Source organism: Arvicanthis niloticus, chromosome 24, assembly GCF_011762505.2.
Source record: "Arvicanthis niloticus isolate mArvNil1 chromosome 24, mArvNil1.pat.X, whole genome shotgun sequence".
In the NCBI taxonomy this organism is placed as follows: domain Eukaryota; kingdom Metazoa; phylum Chordata; class Mammalia; order Rodentia; family Muridae; genus Arvicanthis; species Arvicanthis niloticus.
The window spans coordinates 20,534,166-20,553,080 of record NC_133432.1 but is presented as its reverse complement, the minus strand read 5'-3'; the positions used below and the strand labels follow the sequence as shown (position 1 = coordinate 20,553,080).

General features: G+C 46.6%; 1 protein-coding gene across 1 annotated transcript; it reads right to left on the bottom strand.

Moving 5' to 3' along the window:
* Positions 1-9,422: 9,422 nt before the first annotated feature.
* Kctd7 (potassium channel tetramerization domain containing 7) lies at positions 9,423-18,620 on the bottom strand. Its single transcript, XM_076923042.1, has 4 exons — positions 18,310-18,620; positions 16,609-16,778; positions 12,320-12,498; positions 9,423-11,940 (listed from the first exon to the last, which is right to left on the bottom strand). The coding sequence occupies exons 1-4, from the start codon at positions 18,451-18,453 to the stop codon at positions 11,564-11,566; spliced, it is 870 nt and encodes a 289-aa protein (XP_076779157.1). The 5' UTR covers positions 18,454-18,620; the 3' UTR covers positions 9,423-11,563.
* Between the last annotated feature and the right edge of the window lie 295 nt (positions 18,621-18,915).

Below are 18,915 nucleotides of genomic sequence, written 5' to 3'. Positions count from 1 at the left end.
CTCTACCATTTATAAAAGAAAGATGAAAGCAAATTTGCATTCTAGTGAGATGCATAAAGAACCAAATCTTAGCTGAATATTTGATGCTGCACAGAGCATCTCCCGTGGTTTTTCATAGTTAATATTTTGATTTTACAATACTCTTCAATGATGAGAATACTGTTTCACATACTGTCTTAGCTAGGGTTCTACTGCTGTGAACAGACACCATGACTTGTAAAGGACAACATTTAATTGGGGCTGGCTTACAGATTCAGCCAATTATCATCATCAAGATGGGAACATGGCAGCATCCAGGCAGGCATGGTGCAGGAGGAGCTGAGAGTTCTACATCTTCATCTGAAGGCTGCTAGCAGAATACTGACTTCTAGGCAGCTGGGATGAGGGTCTTAAAGCCCACAGCCACAGTGACACACCAACTCCAACAAGGCCACACCTCTTAATAGTGCCACTCCCTGAGCCAAGCATGTTCAAACCATCACACATACACACACAGTACAGAACGGCGGAATGCACAGGTCTATCTAAGAAAGTGGAGGAAGGCTAGTGAGAGGGCCTCCTGGGGGCCCCCAACATGCCGAGCTGACACCAGGCATGCTCTCCTCTGACCTCCACATCCTGTGGCATATGTGTGCCACCCTCAATGAATAAAGTAGAAATAAAAGAGAACAATGGTATCAGGGCCTAGCTGGGTGCCGTGCCATGACACATGCCTGCAACCCCAGCTACTTGGAAGGCTAGCCTAGGCTATGGAACGAGAGGTTTCAAAAAAGAGTTTAAAAACTAGGGGGAGGCTGGTACTGCTTGTCTATCACTCACAAAGACCTATGCCCTGCACTGTATAAACTAAGCATGGTGGTACATGTCTGAAGTCCAGGAGGGAAGCACAGGCGGGAAGATTAGGAACTAATGGTCATCCTTGACTACACTATGAGTTCAAGCCCTGCCTGGGACACATGAGACCCTGTTTGAAAATCAATTAATGGTGAGGTATGGTGTCTCACAACTGTAATCCTGACACTCAGGAGGATGTGGCAGGGGAATTGCCATGAGTTCCAGGCCAGCCAAGGAACAGTGTGAACCTGTCTCAAGAACAAATACATAATAAAACAGGATATAGTGACACTTGTCATCCATCACATGGGAAGCCGTGGGGAACATCAGAAGTTCAAAGTTCACACAGCAAGTTTTTGGCCAGGTTACAGTATACAAGACCAGCTTTTTTTTTTTTTTTCTTAAAGCAAACACAAACTCAAAATCAAATTCCAGACTATAATAATTAGGAGAGTTCTCTAAGTCATGCACTGTTGGAGGATGAATCATAACATGGAGGGTAGAAAACACTAAAAAATTTCCACGGGATCTGATTCCAGTTTCCACTTGCTGTCATGAAGTGTTTCTAGATGGTTCCAAGTCTTTCACACAGTTGGCTGAGTTTTCCCCTGGTACCCAAAGGCTCTGATTCTGTCTGGTGGCAGGTGGAAGATTATTTACAATAATATGCCTTGGATATTAAATGTCCCCCTTAAATGGCTGTTAGAGGCACGGTCCCTATCTGGGTAATGTGGTCTGCAACCATATTCCTGGTTTCTCGGAAGGCAACAAGAGTGTTCAATCCCAAGGTTTCAAAACCAGCTAGGCAACATGAGCCATGTCTGTGGAACGAAAGATGAGACCCTGCCTCCAGCTTGGCACTGCCAAATGGTGACAGAGCCTTTAGGAGGAGGGGACTAGCAGGAGGTTTTAGATCAGTGGTCCTCAACCTTCCTCAGGCCATGACCCTTTGATACAGATCTCCTCATAGTGTGGTGACCATCATGCTGTTGCTACTTCATAAGTAATTTTGCTACTGTCACAAATCCTAAGGTAAATAGTTGTGTTTTCTGATGCTCTTAGATGACCCGTGAAAAGGTTGCTCAACCCTCCCCTCAACAGGGTTACGACCCACAGGTTGAGAACCTATTTTACATCATTGGCGTGGGATGCCCTCAGATCACTACTGGACTCTGTCTTTTCTCATCTCCAGCTATGTACTGAACAGCATTGCTCCATCCCAGGCTCAAAATCAAACTGTTCTCTAAGTTGATGATCTCAGGTAGTTTTAAAAAAATATTTTATTCATTCTTTCATTCATTCATTCATTCATTCATTCAGTCAGTCAGTCAGTCATTCGAGTGTTTGCGTGTGTGTGAATGCAGGGGATTGGTGAGTACTGCCAGTACTGGAGATCAGATCCTCTGGAGCTGGAGTCACGGTGGTTAAGATCCACCTAACCTCTGTGCTAGGAACCAAACTCAAGTCCTCTAGAAGAGCATCGAGTTCTCTCGAAGGAAGGGCAGACTGCACTGATTGGCCACCTCTCCAGCCTTGTTTCTTTTTGCCTAACAGAAAGCCGGCTCAGGTGGACCCCGGGATCGCTGGCTGTTTTTCAGAACAATTGGGCAGAAATCTTTGCAGTTCAGTAGGTAAGCTGCCCTGATCCAAAGATGGTTCATGCTGTTCTTTTATGTTGGAGTGTGTGAGAACTTTGGAAGAGGAAGTACAATTTTGGCTACTTCAGTCTATGAATTCTATAGTAACATTGTTAGTTTTCTAGACTTTAGAAGCAGGTGTTCACCTAAGAAAGAAATGAAGTTCACAGCTAATTAGAATGGTGACCAGATCTGGGCAGTGGTGGCGCACACCTTTAATTCCAGCACTTGGGAGGCAGAGGAAAGCAGATCTTTGAGTTCAAGGCCAGCCTGGTCTACAGAGTGAGTTCCAGGACAGCAAGGGCTACACAGAGAAACACTGCCTCAATAATAACAACAACAACAACAAGACACTTTCATGAAGCTGAAGGTTCACACAAGAGTGTAGAAATCCTGAGTCAAAGGGCATGAGCCCCAAGACCTGAAGAAACTGAGTGAAGGACGAGCTCAACCCTTGTAACCCCACCTATCCCTGGAAGAGGCCACATCCTGGACATGCCCCCTAATGTCAAAATGCCCAGTGTGTGTATGTGCAGTTCTAGAGGGCTGCAGTTCCACTAGCTCAGGCTTTCCCAGACCTAAGGCCCAGCCAGCGAGCCATCACTCACCAGGAAGGTCACCCTCCCACTCACGGTCCCAGGAGCCCCACCACATGGACATATCTCTCTCAGTGACCAGGATAATAAATTACTGTGGAACCCACAAATGATCCTGGAACTCAGGAGGCTGATGCAATAGAATTTCAAGGCTAAGGCCACACTAGGTGACAGGACAACCTGCTTTAAAAGAGAAAGAAAAAAAGGAAGGAAGGAAGGAAGGAAGGAAGGAAGGAAGGAAGGAAGGAAGGAAGGAAGGAAGGAAGGAAGGAAGAAGACAGTTGGACAGACAGACAAACAATAAGGGCTATAAAGTGAGGAACCCTTTTAAGACCAGAGCTGTAGGTTTCCTTCAATTAAGAGGGTTTCTGTCGCCTTCCGGTCTGTGCCGGTTCCCTGAGCAGACCTTGAGCTTCAGCTCTGCACCCAACCCCTCAAAAGTCAGAGGAGGCCGGGCTCCAGGAGCTCTAACACACCCAGGGTTGTAGGTAATAGAACTGGCTACTGCAGTCGAGCATTTGAGCCTTTTTGTAAAGAATTTAACATTACCCATATTGCTGGGATTTCTTATAATCCTCAAGGACACGGTATTGTGGAAGGGGCCCATGGAACTTTAAAACAGTATCTTCATAAAATAAAAAAGGGGGAGGTATATCCCTGAACACCACAAATTTATTTAAATCATGTTCTATTTTAACTTTTTAAAAATATTTGGATGCCAAGGAACTTTCTGCTGAGTGTCTATGGCACCCTACAACTAGGCATACTTATACCTAGGTGAAAGGGGAGGATCCACTTACTGGCATATGACATGATCCCAACCAGGTATCTAATATGGGAAAGAGGGCATGTTTGTGTTTTTTTCTGCAGGATGCTGAAGGAGCATGGTGGTTGCCAGAGTGAAGGGTGAGACATGCTGTTGCTGGGACAAAGAATGAAGCTGACCTGTGAGCTTGCTGAGTGCCCTGACAATGGTGACTGGGAAGCTGTATTGGACATAAGTTCCTGATCCACCTTTGCTTACCTATATCCCAGATGGGACAAGCTGCCTTGCCTCAAGTTTTTAGAACTTGTGGGACAGAGATTCAAAAGGAGAAGTTATAATGACTCTTCTATTTCCTTTAATGTGACCAGTTATTCTGACTCATTCATGGACTGGTCTAGAAATCAATCCAATATTGGAAATGACAGTCTTCATTTGGAAGCCTGGTTCTGGACATTTTCAGAGACATATTTCGAAGTTAGCTGCAGTTCTCTATGATGTTATGTTAGCAAGAGATAAAGTTGGGGCAGGATCTGGATTTCAAACAAGTGTTAGTGCATGTGTTAAGGCTCTCTTAATTGTCAAGTTAAAATTACTTTTGTTCCTTCTACAGTATTTATTGTAAGTTGCATTGATTGTACACTTTCTAATTGTTTTACTGTGTTGAAATCTGGCATGTCTGTTATGGAGGTCTATCAACCAAGCTTTTGTTTTATTGCCCTGAGTATTACAGAACCTTGGTTTTCTGAAAAAAAAAAAAAAAAAAAAAAAAAAAAAAAAAAAAAAAAAAAGCTTTCAATTTCTGGAAGAAGTGAGTCAGGTTTAAGCAGAAGTGAGAGGGTAGTGGTCTTGATTATTGCTGGTGTAACAGCTTTAATTCCATTAATTGCTAGCACCACTGCTTCTGCAATTGCTTTGACACAAGAAGTTAAGACAGCTATTTTTGTTAATCATTTAGCAAAAAAAAAAAAAAATGTCACTAATGTGTTGAGTATATAAGAGGATTTAGATAGGCATTTGGAACAACGAATTAATGCTCTTTATCCTATTCAAATTATCAGAAGGAGGTTCAAAGAGTAAGGAGCCATCTCAAGTGTCATACCAAATACCAATAGAGTTGTGCTACTTCTAAAATTTACAATGATAGTCATTACAATTAGGGAAAAGTTTAAAGACACTTGCAGGGTAATTGGCATAATTCTAACACCTCTCTGGATGTTCTAACTTTGCATAGTGAGATTATGAATTTAAAGAATGCTGCTTTATTGAGCTTTGATGCTACAGATACTGCTGATAAAATTATACATGGCTCGAGGTCAGTATTTCCATTTTGGTGAAGCTTCAAGAATGGTATATATAGCTTGATCATGCTAGCCCTTTTTGTCCTGGGAATACTTTTTTTTTTTTATTCCTGTCCAACATGTTAAAGCTTGTCGTTAACAACATCAACATCTTGGCAGCTAAAGTACATGGCTTGAACCTAAAAATGGACCCCCAGACAGAGTTATTAATTTAACAGGCTGGCAAGCCAAGGATGGGTAAGATTCTGCACAGAGCCTTATCAACCTAAGACAGAAGGGCATTGCTTTTGATAATGCATATCCCACAATGGGTAAGGAAAGCATTCTTGTCAGAACGACCTAAGACAGGCTCAAGCTTGCTTATGAAATAAAAAAGGGGAAGATGTTGGAGAGCTTTGGGGCTGCTTGGCAGGAATCTGACATTGGCCAAGGACAAGGAAATGGGATTCAGGCAGGAATCTGACAGTAGGCTAGAACAAAGAAGTAATTTCAGGCAGGAATATAAATCTTAGGTTAGAACAAGGAAGTAGGCTTCAGACATGAAAATGACTTTTCAATAGGAAAGGGAAGTAGGCTCAGATATTTTGGTCATCCTGATAAGCCCTTAAAAACAGTGATCATTCCCGTGATCATGGGACTTTGTTATTGCCTTGCTTGTTCTTTGACTACTTGTGTTTATTGTCTTGCTTGTTCCTTGACTGTTTGCATCTATTGTATTGCTAGTTCTTCAACCTAGAACTGACCTTAATATTTGCATGTAATTAAAATAGTATAAAATCGAAAAAGAGGAGGGAAGATGGGATAGGGGGATGGGAAATGAGGAAAGGGGATAACATCTGAAGTGTAAATAAATAAAATATCTAATAATAAAAAAGGAGGGTTTCAGTCATGTGAGGAGTGGTGCACAACTTTAATCCCCCAACTCAGGAGGCAGAGGTAAGCAGCAGATCTCTGTGAGTTCAAGGCTAGTCTGATATGAAGAGCAAGTCTTAGGACAGTCAGCCTACACAGAGAAAGCCTGTCTTAGAAAAACAATCAGGGAGGGTTCAGCCTGAGGATACGGTTTGGTATAAGAATGCTCACTTGACATATTATGCAGGGTTCAGTTCAGTCCCCAGCTCTGAAAAAAAGAAAAAGTATAGGGGGAGAGGGGTAAGCAGCCAGGCATGTAATCCCTTACATCATTTACTTTCAGCAGTACAGGTGGGGCCAGAAGTTCAAGGACAACCACAGCTCTACAATGAGTGTCTCAAAAAAGGGAGGGAGCCTGGAAAAGAGATCCCTTGGTGGTTAGAAGCAAAGGATACTCTTTCAGAAAACCCAGGTTTGCTACTGAGCACACACATGACAACTCAAGACCATCTGTAACTTCAGTTGTGAAGGGAGGATCTCACCCAAGCCTCAGGAATTCTCGGCCACCCAATAACTCACAAGACACCGAACTTGATGTAATCAGCAAGAGGTATATTTCGATCAACATGTTGAGGTCAAGACCTGTAGCCCACACAGGAGCAATGGGGTCTGACCCCCGGGCTTTGGAGACAGAGAGAATTTAAAGTCAAAAACCACAACTCAGGGGGGAAACCACAACCCAGGGGGAGTAAAGGAGGGTTATTGAAGAGTACCTATGGAAAGTCCCAGCCCATTATTCAGTTTGTGACAGCGTCCAAGGAACAGTCATGGGGAACATTTTGTATAGGCTATTTTCTAAGAGCCTATTCGTAATCAACTAAGTATCTTGTGGTCAGCCAAGTTCTTGAAACACAGAGCTCATGACCAAGCTGACCTGCACTCTTGGTTCTGCTCAGCCTGCTAGGAGTTTTTGAAAAATTTTAACCCTTTCACAGTCTCAGGTACTTTATACCTGGCTGGTTCACATATGGTACAGACAAAACAGCCATACACCTAGAGATCTTTAAAAAAAAAAAAAATCCAAGCATAATGCATGTACTTTCAATCCCAGAACTTGAGAGGCAGAGGAAGGTAGACCTCTATGAGTCTAGCCTGGTCTACAGAGTGAACTGACAGAAGACATTTGTTTCTGGCCATTCTGTTTTCCTCTACAGAGGTCCCTTTGGTCACTTTCCACTCTTACCCTGGGATGTGCCTCAAATCATTGTGTAGTAAACCATATTTTCTACGCTAAAAGTTAAATAGGCAAACATTGCTGGTTTGTTGTCCCAAGCTAGTCTTTTGAGATCAACAAACCTCCCACCTTAGCTTCCTAAACAGCTGGGCCCATGGGTGCTTACCTAAAGAAGCTGTCCTGCCATCTTCCTACAGTCTGTGGGCTTCAAGTGTTCACTGGCTAGGCAGGGTAACTGTCGATTTGTAGGAGGGAGAGCGAGGGCGATCTCTGCTCTGAGCTGACCTCGGGCTCTGCTGTTTGGGTTGACCTGGCAGACTACAACCCTAGAAGCTCATTTCCAACAGGTAAGATGTTAGCATCAGTGGGCCAGGGAAAACACTCAGCAAGGGTGAGCCCAGCGTTTTGTTCAAGAGTCAGACAAATCAGAGACTTAAGGGAAGCAACTAGCCCACTGGTTCTCAACCTTCCTAATGCTGTGGCTCTTTAAAACAGTTCCTCATGATGTAGTGACCCCCCCGCACCCCATCCAACCATAGCATTACTTGTGCTACTTCATAGCTGTAATTTTGCTAGTTATGAATCATAATGTAAATATCTGATATGAGAGGTCTACGGGGGTCGTGACCCACAGATTGAGAACCCCTGCAATAGCAGCTGGTGCTGCATTTAGCACCTCAGAACTTAGCTGCGTAGTCAGTCCTGGAAGTGACTCTAAGGAACATCCTGATGAGCTTAGCCAGGGAAGCGGTCACACTCCACTTCGCTGGTGGCAGCATGGTGGTGAATTGTACCCATTTCTGCAGGGACCTTGGTCTTCAGTACTGAGGCTCATACCTGCTTAGAGCCACTATTCCTCCCTTAAGAGGTGAGTAGGACAGAGGGATTTCTGTTAGAGGCTTCCCCTGGGGCACTTTCAACAAATGGCCGAGCAGTGTGTACACTAGGGAGGGCACACTCCTGAGCGTCCATGAGGGTCTTCTCAGGGCCACTGAGTCCCCTCCAGTCCCACAGTCCAGCGCTGGTCTCCAGAAAGAGCTAAGTTGGTTTTGTTTTAAGATTTATGTATACAAGTGCTCTGTTTTCATGCACACAAGTAAGTGGACATCAGATCCCATTACAGATGGCTGTGAGCCACCATGTGGTTGCTGGGAATTGAACTCGGGACCTCTGGAAGAGCAGTCAGTGCTCTTAACCATTGAGCCACTCCTCCAGCCCTAGGTTTCTTATTTTATTGTAGCATCTCCAAACACCACATCTAAAGGACTGATCAAGACATACTTGCTGGCAAAGGAGGAACGTCATCAGTAAAGAAAGCATGTCACCCAGGTCCTAGATCTTGTCTTTGTTTGGTGGAGCAGGGTAAGCGATGTGCAAGCTTACAAATATGTTATGTTGGCTGAACACAGGAAGTGTGCTCTGTACTAAAAGCCAATTTTATGCAAATGAAGATAATGGGCCCAGCTGACTTTCCACACCCAATCTCTTCCCTCTGAAACTCAGATCTGCCAGCCTCTGCCTCTTGAGTGCTAGGATTAAAGGTGTGCACCACCGTGGCCTGGCTGATGGAGTTTTTAATTAAGACTTTAATCTGCATTGTATACTGCTGTGGCTAACGTTCCACCACGTGCTGCTATCAAAAAGCTTCATTTTCCCAAGCAGTGAGTGTGTCTCTGAGGAGGAAAGATGCCCAAAGGAAAACAGGAGGCGAGCTCAAGGGTAGTAGGCACTTGGGTCTGATTTGGCAACGGCTCATCTGGCTCAAGCCAGATGAGAGGTGTTGATTGACAGGATGCACACATAATTATGAGAAGGTATTTCCTGTGGGTCAAGAAGCTTTTCCTTACAAGCCTTCTGGTCTGGGCCTGGACAATTTTAATTGGAAAGGGATCAAACAGGCCAAGCTAATTCCCACAGATATGACCCTTTTATTTGGAAGCCATCCCCAGCCACTGCATGCAATAGCGCATTTCAGACCGACCTTGGCTTCTCGTTAGAGAGCTGAAACAGGCCATGAATTCTTTTACTCCATTGAAGAAAAGTTCCGAGAGGGTAGAGAAGACGAGTGAGGAGAGAGTCCGAATAGTAAAGATACACTTTGACAGGATATTCCCCCCCACTCCCCACCCCCCCGTGGTGCTGATGAGGGAACCCAGTGCCTTGTGGACATTGGGCTGATACTCTACCACAAAACCACATCCCAGATCCCAATATATATTGCTTTATTTCATATTTCTATGTCACTAGTCAAGGGAGAATTAGAATTATAATAAATATATTTTGTAGTACAAAGAAAAGTTTCTGTGCTGCAAGACGGTGTACAAGTCGCTGGCTTAAAAACGCAAAGGATTTTGTTATTTAAAAAAAAACACACACACACAAGACGATTCAGTACATGGTTTGCCCCCCTAATACCATAAATATCAAGCCAACTATCAAAAAAAAAAATTAAAAAAAAAAAAAAAAAGAAAAAAGAAAAAGAGGGATTTCTGAGCTGGCTAACTTGTGTGCGAACTCTGCCTGCCCCAGCAGCCTAGAGCTTTCTTATGCCACAATGGTACAAACCATATCATCCTGAGAATAAAAAAGGGATCAGAAAAACAATGTCTCCAGCAAGTCACAAAGACAACATCTTTACCCAGCATCTTGTAACCTTAAGCAAGCAGTCTGGCCCCGTTTTGTTTTGTTTTGTTTTGTTTTGTTTTGTTTTGTTTTGTTTTGTTTTTTTAGCGGATCAGTTTCCTTTCTGTCTTATGTTTGTGGGTTCTAATTTTCCAAGCATTGCAATATTCTAGAGCAGGAAGAAAAGAACCCCAGGCTCGATTACTAAGTGCCCCGGGCTTAACTGTCTGCTTTCTGCCCACATGGACATCATCCTGAACAGGTACTTCACTAGCTCTCTCTGAACATTGAACACAAAGGGTGGGACATGCCTGTGTCTCCCAGAGCTTCGGAGGTAGAAGCAGGAAGGTCAAAAGTATAAAATCATCCTTAGCTCTACAACTAATAGGAGGCCTGCCTGGGCTACATGAGACCCTGTCCAAAAAATAAAAATACAATCGGTTAAAACAAGCCACAGTGCTGGGCTAAACGCCAAGCAGGAGCATCAGCACCTCAGAAGATGCGACTGTTTGCCGGGGAGACCAGAGAGAGCAGGTGTACTGGAAGATGACTGACACTCATCCCCTCATGGACCTCAGCCTCTAGCTCTGTTATACTCAAAGTGAGATGCAAGTTCAAAACTGCCTGTTTCCACAAGAGCTCAGGAAACTCACTACCCTCTAGCTACACAGAAGAATTTCGCTCAGGCCCAGAAGGCCCAGGCCTTCTATTCCTTGGAAGCAGACAGATGCCTTTAGCCCCTGACTGTCTGACTGCACCACTCTGATCCTCTGATCTCGGGGTACATATTGTATTGTCTTAGTTGCCCCTGACTTTGGAGCAAGCCCCCACCACCCTGAACAAAAACTATCAAAGAAAGAGAGCATCCCTTTCAGAGAGGTTCGCCACACTGGCTCCCAACATAAGACTCAGCGGCAAGGCCCCGTGTTCTTGGCATCTGAGAAGCATCCTCTGTATCAAGAGGATCCAGGCTCCTTGTCTGCCTGACTTGGGGAATCTTCAGAAAGAACCTTTAGGACTTAATATTTCCAGCCCTGTGAGAGGATAAACCCTGCAAAGAAGGGCTATGCCAAAGCTCCAGGGCAGGGCTGTAAACATGTGGTTTTTCTAAGGCCCAACTTGGTACATGGCTGTGGCAGCTATGGTTAATCTCCAAGAGAAGGTGACAGACATGTTCTGGGAGCATGGGACATATCTTTCTGCATCCTAAGACAAGGTACTGCAAGTCATTGGAAGAGCAAGGAGCACACGGGGAGGAGAAGTATGCTTTCTTCTTTGGCCAGGGCTACATGGCCGAAGCTTGGGTAAATCCCCTAGCTCACTCCTTATCCCGCCTGACACACTGAGCATTAGAAGGTTCAAGCATCTTGAAGGTGAGGCAGTGATGATATCTCCATCAGAAATGGGCAGGAGCTCTCCTGCAGGGCGTCAAGAAGGTATCAAAAGCCCTCTGGACTCCCAGTGACATCCTTGCTATATCTTGTGGCTTCTAGTGAAGACTGCCAGGCCTTGAAGAGAAGACCAGGTGAGAGCAGACCGAGTCCCCAAGGTACTCGAACCAGGGAGACTGCAGCAGCACCTCTCCTCTGCATCTGTGTCTCAGTGCTCTGCCCTCACCTCAGCAGCTTCTGGGACAGTCAGCAGCCCCTGTGGGGATCAGACTCCCAGAGTCACCCAAGAGGACGGGCATCCTCCTTCGTGGGACTCTTGCTTACCAGAACGACTCACCACCATGTGATTTTGAACTCATAGATGGGGCGTTTGCAGTAGTAGTGGTTGACGAGGTGCTTGTCACACACCCCGATACACTGGTGGTCCACCGTGAGGCCCTGGGCTGAGAGGTCCGTGACCAGGCAGTGCAGGAGGTCGTATACATCAGCCACTGCCTCCCAGGGCCCAAAAGACACGTCCACTTCACAGTGGTGCTCAAAGAGCTGGCCGTCACTCTCACTCCGCTCAAAGCGGAGGGAGTTAAGGAGTGGACATTCATAGGGGGTAATGGGCATCTCTTCCTTGAAGACACAGACTTTGAGCTTGGCAAAGCGGGCCTTCCGCTGTACTGCGCGAAGCCGGGCAATCTCCACGATCCGCTCCAAATGGTCTACAGAGTTTAACACAACAGCCGTCGTCAGTGGACAGAGGTGGAATAGGAGAGGAGGGAGAGAGACACACACACAGACAGACAGACACAGGGACACAACATCCTGTGACGGGAGGCAGAGGGAGGAGGCTGATTTCACGAGGGACTCCATAGACTCAGGAAGGACACGCCTCATAAGGACCACAGCAAGGAGACCGATGAGGATGGGGGGATATGGGAGATAAATTCTCAACTTGAAATGTCCCATTGTCACTGAAAGAGGGGAACATTTTCTCCTAATCTAGATGAACACTGGACCCACCTTCTTCTGGGAAAGGCCTAGGAGCTAAATGATACCTCGAAACCCCTCTCCCCAGCTGTGAGGCAGCTGACCCCTCACCTTTGTAATAAGGCATGAGCCCCAGGAAGGCCTGGCGCACCTTCTCCCCCTTCAGTGGCTGCATGTTCTCCAGCTGCTCCAGGAGGGGCCCAATGGCGTAGTACTGAGCCTCTTTGTGCACAGCTCGCACGTGCTCCCGAGGTGGCAGGTCCCCTGAACGCAGGAAGTTCAACACATCTCTATGCAGAGAAGAGAAAGGGTGAGAAGAAGCTAAGGACCAGAAGCTAAGGGATGGGGGACCAGCGGGGGGAGGGAGGTTATCAAAGTGGTTAGAGCACAGAATTTGGGCTACGTCCCCAACTCTAACTTTGGCCGAGTAAACTCGACCTTTGTGTGTTTCAGTGTCTTTTGAGTACAAAGTGAAAGATTTTTTTTAAATTACCTCATATGCCTAAAAGAAAATTAAGGTGGGTGTGGTGACATATGTGGGAAGCAGAGGCAAGTGAGGCTGTGAGTTCAAGACCAGCCTGGTCTACAAGTGAGTTCCAGGCCAGCCTAGTCTACATAGTGAGATTCTGTCTCAAACAAAACAAAACAAACAAACAACAATGGAAATGTAAATTCAGTCAGGAGAGAAATGAAATGAGCTAATATACAAAAAGTGGTTAGGAAATGCCTAGCAGAGAATAAACCCTCAGAAATGGCTACCTGTTGCCTTCCTAAGTCATTACCATTACAATACTTTTTTTTGTTTTGTTTTGTTTGTTTTGTTTTTTGAGACAGGGTTTCTCTGTGTAGTTCTGGCTGTCCTGGAACTCACTTTGTAGACCAGGCTGGCCTCGAACTCAGAAATCCGCCTGCCTCTGCCTCCCAAGTGCTGGGATTAAAGATGTGAACCACCACCGCCCGGCTACAATATTTCTTATTAGGCATTCACAGGTGTAAGGAAGGCTGTAACACCATCGATTTAAAACACACACAGTGGTTTTTCTCAGACAAGGTGTCATGTAGCCCAGGCTGGTTTCAAACTTGCTAGGGAGACAAGCCCTACCTTGAACCCCTGTTCCTCTTGCCGAAATCTCTCAAGTGCTAAGACTACCAGCATGCACCGCCACATCGGTGTAATTGATGCACTTTGTGCATCGCTGTAAATTTGAGGCCAGTTTGGTCTACGAAGCAAATTTCAGGACAGCCAGGGCTACAGAGAGACCCAGTCCCGTCACCCTCTCCCACCTCCCCCCCCCCCAAAAAAAAGAACAAGGAAGAGAAGGAGGGAGGAAGAAGGCCCTGGAAGATGAAAAAGGATGAAGAGGAGGAGGAGGAGGAAGAGGAAGAGGAAGAGGAGGAGGAGGAGGAAGAGGAAGAGGAAGAAGAGGAGGAGAAGGAGAAAAGCCCTTTCATGGCCTCAGCACTAGTTTCTCAAGTATGTTAGAAATGTTCAGTTATAACAACTACGAGGATAACGGAATAGTTGTAACCTCAGGCTTCCAACAGAAACCAACAGATTCTGCCCATCTCACATTGTTACTGCTACTATTATTCTGTAGCTATCTGGGCAGGCAAAATCCCAAACTTCAGGAGCTAACATTAGCTGGTTCTCAGCTGAGTCAAATCACACACGGGGAAAGTACAGATTCAGTCCCTGCTAATCCTCTTCAGACGCTTATTAGTGGCGCAGGTAACAATCAGGCCTATTGTCAGTGGTTATGGGAAGAGAGGGAGGAAGACCCTAGATCTATCTGTTACATCAATAACTCATCTAAACCATAAAGCAACAACAGCTAACACTTAAGCGCTAATCTGTACTGGCCACTAACCATGCGCCACCCATTTGGTCCTCTTAATGACATTATAAGGCAGGTTTATCTCTTAGCTCCAGTCTATAAATGAGGCCCAAGTGGGGCCTTGGAGTTTATGGAAAACCCTTGTTGAAGGAGCCACCACTGACAAAGCCTCAGGTTCAGACACAACAGACTCTGAGCCGACAACCACCACAGTCCTCACTTCATTAGAAGCAAGCAGAGTCAAGTGTCGTAAGCACAATGAAGAACTTCCCCTGCCCCTGACCCGGTGCCAGGCCCAAGCAGCCCCCAGGATGGTAAATGGTCTGCATGAGCTACAACCAGCAGAGAACGTGTGTGCCTTCCAGATTCCCTGAACTCATACTCTGAATTTTTGAAAAACTGTATCTACTGCCGATAAGCCACAGACTGTTGGAGTCCAGGGGTCCAAGCATGAATGCTACTACACCTCCAGGCCAACAGACATCGGCATAGAAGCCTCAGGCTGGATCCTGTTCTTCCTCCCCACAACCCCTTTAAAGATTTCTAAATTATATTTCCATTATGTTTGGAAGAATACAGGCACTCGGTGGAGACCAGAAGTGTTGGCTCTCCTGGAGCTGAAGTTACAGGTGGTTGAGAGCCACTTGACACTGGTACAGGGACCTAAACTCAGACCCATCCCCACCCCTTTAAAGTCAGTCCTCTGAGATGTTCAATCAACCCTTATGAGCTCTGACAAGCAAAAAGCCCAGGCAAGGCCCCGCTAAGAGCACTATGGGAGACGCCAGCTGGGGCCAGCACTTCCCTCCCCAAATGGCCCGCAAACAAAAAAATCTTTTTATAGTTCCACAGAGTGATGTGACACTCTGTTTTCTCACCATCAGAGGCAGCTGATGGCCCACTGGGGAAAAGCAGACTCTGCAAAACAAATTATATCGCTGGAGGCTCCTTTGTAAGGATAAAAATGACCCTTGTGGGCACTTACTTGGAAGTCAACACAAAGATATATATATATATATATATATATATATATATATATATATATATATCAGCTGAAGTTCCTGCCTCCCTGGTCACTGGTTCAAGGTCAAAAGCTAGATAGATCCTCTAGTCATCTCCAAAGAGAGAGTGAAGGAGCGGAGGATTCCAGCCATGTACTTTGAACATCTTGACCTCCCCAGGGTCCACAAGCTCCTTCCTTAACCATCAGTGACACGCCCACCATCACTGACACGCCCACCACACAGCTACACTTAGTTCTCATGTCAACAAGGAAGCTGAGGGCTAGAGGGATGGCTCGGTGATTAAGAGGACTTGCTGTTCTTCCAGAGGACACAAGTTCAGTTCCCAGCGCCCACATCAGCAGCTCACAGCTGCTTGTGACTCCAGCTCTAGGGGAGCCAACATCCCATTCTGGTCTCTGGGGGTTTTCACACACAAGTAATACCTACATATAAATAAAAAGAAATCTTAAAAAAAAAAAAAAAAAAAAAAAACCTACCATGAAATTGAGGCATAAACTTTTTATAAGGCTTGCCAGAAGCGTTTTCATCAGAAGGTGTAATAATGACATTTTCTACTTCAGGATATGTACATATCAGATAAACTAAGACTCTGAGTTTGTGTGTGTGTGTATAGTGTGTGTGTATTATTGTTAAAATCCCAGTAACATACAAATTTGACTTTTGTTTTGGTTTTTGTTTTTTTCAAGACAATTTCTCGGTGTGCAGCCCTGGCTGTCCTAGAAGTTGCTCTGTAGACCAGGCTGGCCTTGAACTCAGAGATCCACCTGCCTCTGACTCCCAAGTGCTGGGATTAAAGGCATGCGTCACCACCGCCCTGCTACAAGTTTATTTTTTAAGGTTTTCTTAGCAAAATGAAGGGGCGGCAATTCAGCACCCTTCACCGTTTCTGATGTTAGCCACTGTGAGCCTCAGAACCGCACGCACCGCGGCCCCTCCATGCTACAGTAGGTCTTGTTGTTTGTTGGGAGTGTTGACACAGAGCCTTGCTTGCTGTACAGCCCAAGCTGGCCTAGAAATAATTTGTAGTACTGTGTCCACCTCTCAAGAGAGCCACCACGCCCAACTTGCATGGTATTATTGAATGCCAGAATCTAAGACATTTTTCCACATTCTCTGACTCCAAGTGTGTTTGTTCCTTCTCATATAGACAATGACTCTCCAAGTCTCAAACTTCATAGAATGGAAAAGTTTCATCAAATCCTGCCAGTGTTAGATTTTCTATTGCCGGGCGGTGGTGGCACACACCTTTAATCCCAGCACTTGGGAGGCAGAGGCAGGTGGATTTCTGAGTTCGAGGCCAGCCTGGTCTACAGAGTGAGTTCCAGGACAGCCAGGGCTACACAGAGAAACTCTGTCTCAAAAAACCTGTGGCAAAACAACTAAGCATTTTAATACAAATCAGTAAGAACATTTATTAAATTCCACCTCTAGACTATCTCCTCTGGTACCGTGGAAGACGGCAACAATGCCCAAGACCCAATTCCAGGCTACTCACTGGCTATGCCCACAGAGCTGATTGTAGAGGAAGAGACAGACATACCCAAAGTGTGTGCCATCTCGGTCGATGAAGTACCGACCCTCGGAGTCTGTAGGGATGTAGTGCCGCCCGCTGAACATGGCAGCCAGCATGGTGTCTTCATAGCGCCGCAGAGTAGACAGGCGCGTGGTAAAGTGAGCCCCTCCGATGTTAAGGGGGACGACCTCAGGAAACTGGGAAGGAACCACCACAGCTTTCAGACTGGCACAGGCAACAAGACCTGGGGCTCCCCCATGTCAGTCTGCCTAGGTCTGCCAGGTCACAATCACTTAGTCATCCCAAACTAGGGGACACCCCCACCCCAGTTTCCTTGAGTAGCAATTGCCAAGTCCTATTCATTAGACCTAATAGCTCTTAAATCAGGTGTCTCCTAGAACTCACTACATAGACCAAGCTGGCCCAGAATTCACAGACATTTATCTGCTGCCTCTGCCTCTGGAATTCAAGGTGTGTATCACCAGTCCCAACAAATTCAACTTTTATACTCATGGTGCAAAATACCTTTTACATTTCTACAGAAACACTAAGCCCAATCTAGGTATGTGTCAAGACCCAAGTCTCATTCTGGTATAATACTTTGCACAACTGGAGTTCTTTTTAAAAGGTAGCACCTACTAATGCACTTCTTTGCACCATATGTGAAACAAAAAGAGTAACGGTAGGGAGTCCTAGAACTCACAGGGAGGGGTGTGACTCGCAGGTGGCTGGGACTGGCCAGCTGGCTTACAGTCTATGGGGTTATGTGTCCTTCCACTCAACCCACAACTTCTGCCCAATGACAGTGCACAAAAAAAGTGTCACCACTCTGTTGGCTCTTTTCCCTGACTGCAGAGTTATGTCTAGAATTTTGTTTATTTTTACAAGTTTCCCACGATGTTGGCAATTCGGGGATTCTAACCCTAACGCAATACTGTCAGCTGCCAGAGAGCCTCAGTCAAGCCAGCCCCCCTTTGGACAACTCTGTCTGCCGAGTCTCCACGTCTGTAGCCATCTTCCTGTCTATCTCGAGGGTCATTTCATCTGCAAAGCACCGCGCACACGAAGGCGTACTAAAGAAGCCACAGCATACCACAGTGCAGCAACAGATAAATGAATCCCTCCCATCCCTGCTCTGGAGTTCAACTCACCATTGCCCTCCTCCTAATCCCCAAAATCTCCTGTATGTTCTTGCTCACACTTTCTTTGCCCCAAATCCTCTATCACACGCTCACTTCTGTCCAGCTAGCAAATGAAGTTACCCCATGTGGTAATGGAGATTGTTCGCTGCATAGTGGCACCTGGATGAGACGTGGTCCGGCCCACTCAGGTGTGTCCTTTTCCAAAATCATACCAAGGCACCAGATGGGTTAACTGCATGCAGTTTCTTACACCACTCCCCGGGGCAGCTGGAGGATACACTTGGGCAACCCAGGGCCTCCTTTTGGATCGTATGGAACACGCTATGCGTTGAGAAGTCCTCCGCTAGTTGATAAAGGTGATATGGGATACAGGAATGGAACTGACATCTGGTAGCAACCGAGTACGGGAAGAAGGGACTTGGGGTGCAGGTGACCCCAGGGCAGGGAGGACACACCTAGTGCAGGAGTGGCATCAGGGGTGGACTGCTCCTTGGTAAGGCTCACCTCCCAAGGTCAGCTCTGCAAGAACCAGCCTCTCCCTCGCTTCCCATCAGCCCTCCCTGCCCCCATCGCTCCATCCAGGTACCTCCTGGGGCAGCAGGGGCAACCCGTGCCCCGCTTGCGTGGCCGTAGGAGTGGCCGGCTCCAGGAAGTCGTCTTCGGCTTCGGAGCTGGACATGGTACCGTCCGAGTGACGGCTGTCTTCCTCCTGCCCGGTGACTACCACCATCCCTCTGGCTCTGGGCGGTGGGCGCGGCTTCGGGTAGGCGGGTGGGCGGAGGCCTGAAGAACTAAAGCCAAGCAGTGCCTGACATGACGGGATGGGCCGCCGGCGGGCGCTAGACGCCGAGGGCCTGCGGACAGTTACGACGTCTTGTGCTGCCCTCCAACCGTCTAACGACCACCGCGCTTACAATTAGTCGCTGGTCTGACCTGGCTGCCTCCAGCCATTGGCCGAGCCTTCGCTGGCTCCGCCCTGATTGTCAGGAGGTTCGCCCAATCACAGAAGAAACAATTCGGCCTTAAGCCGAAGTGGCCACGGGCCTACCCAATTCTGATTGGCTCTTGGCTGACAAGCGCGAGCGACGCCGGTCGGCTCGGGCGTTTGGCGGAGGGAGGTGATCACTAACTGACGACCTCGATCAGCAACCACCGCGTGGACCCTGCGCGGCAAATCGGAACCAGGCGCTTC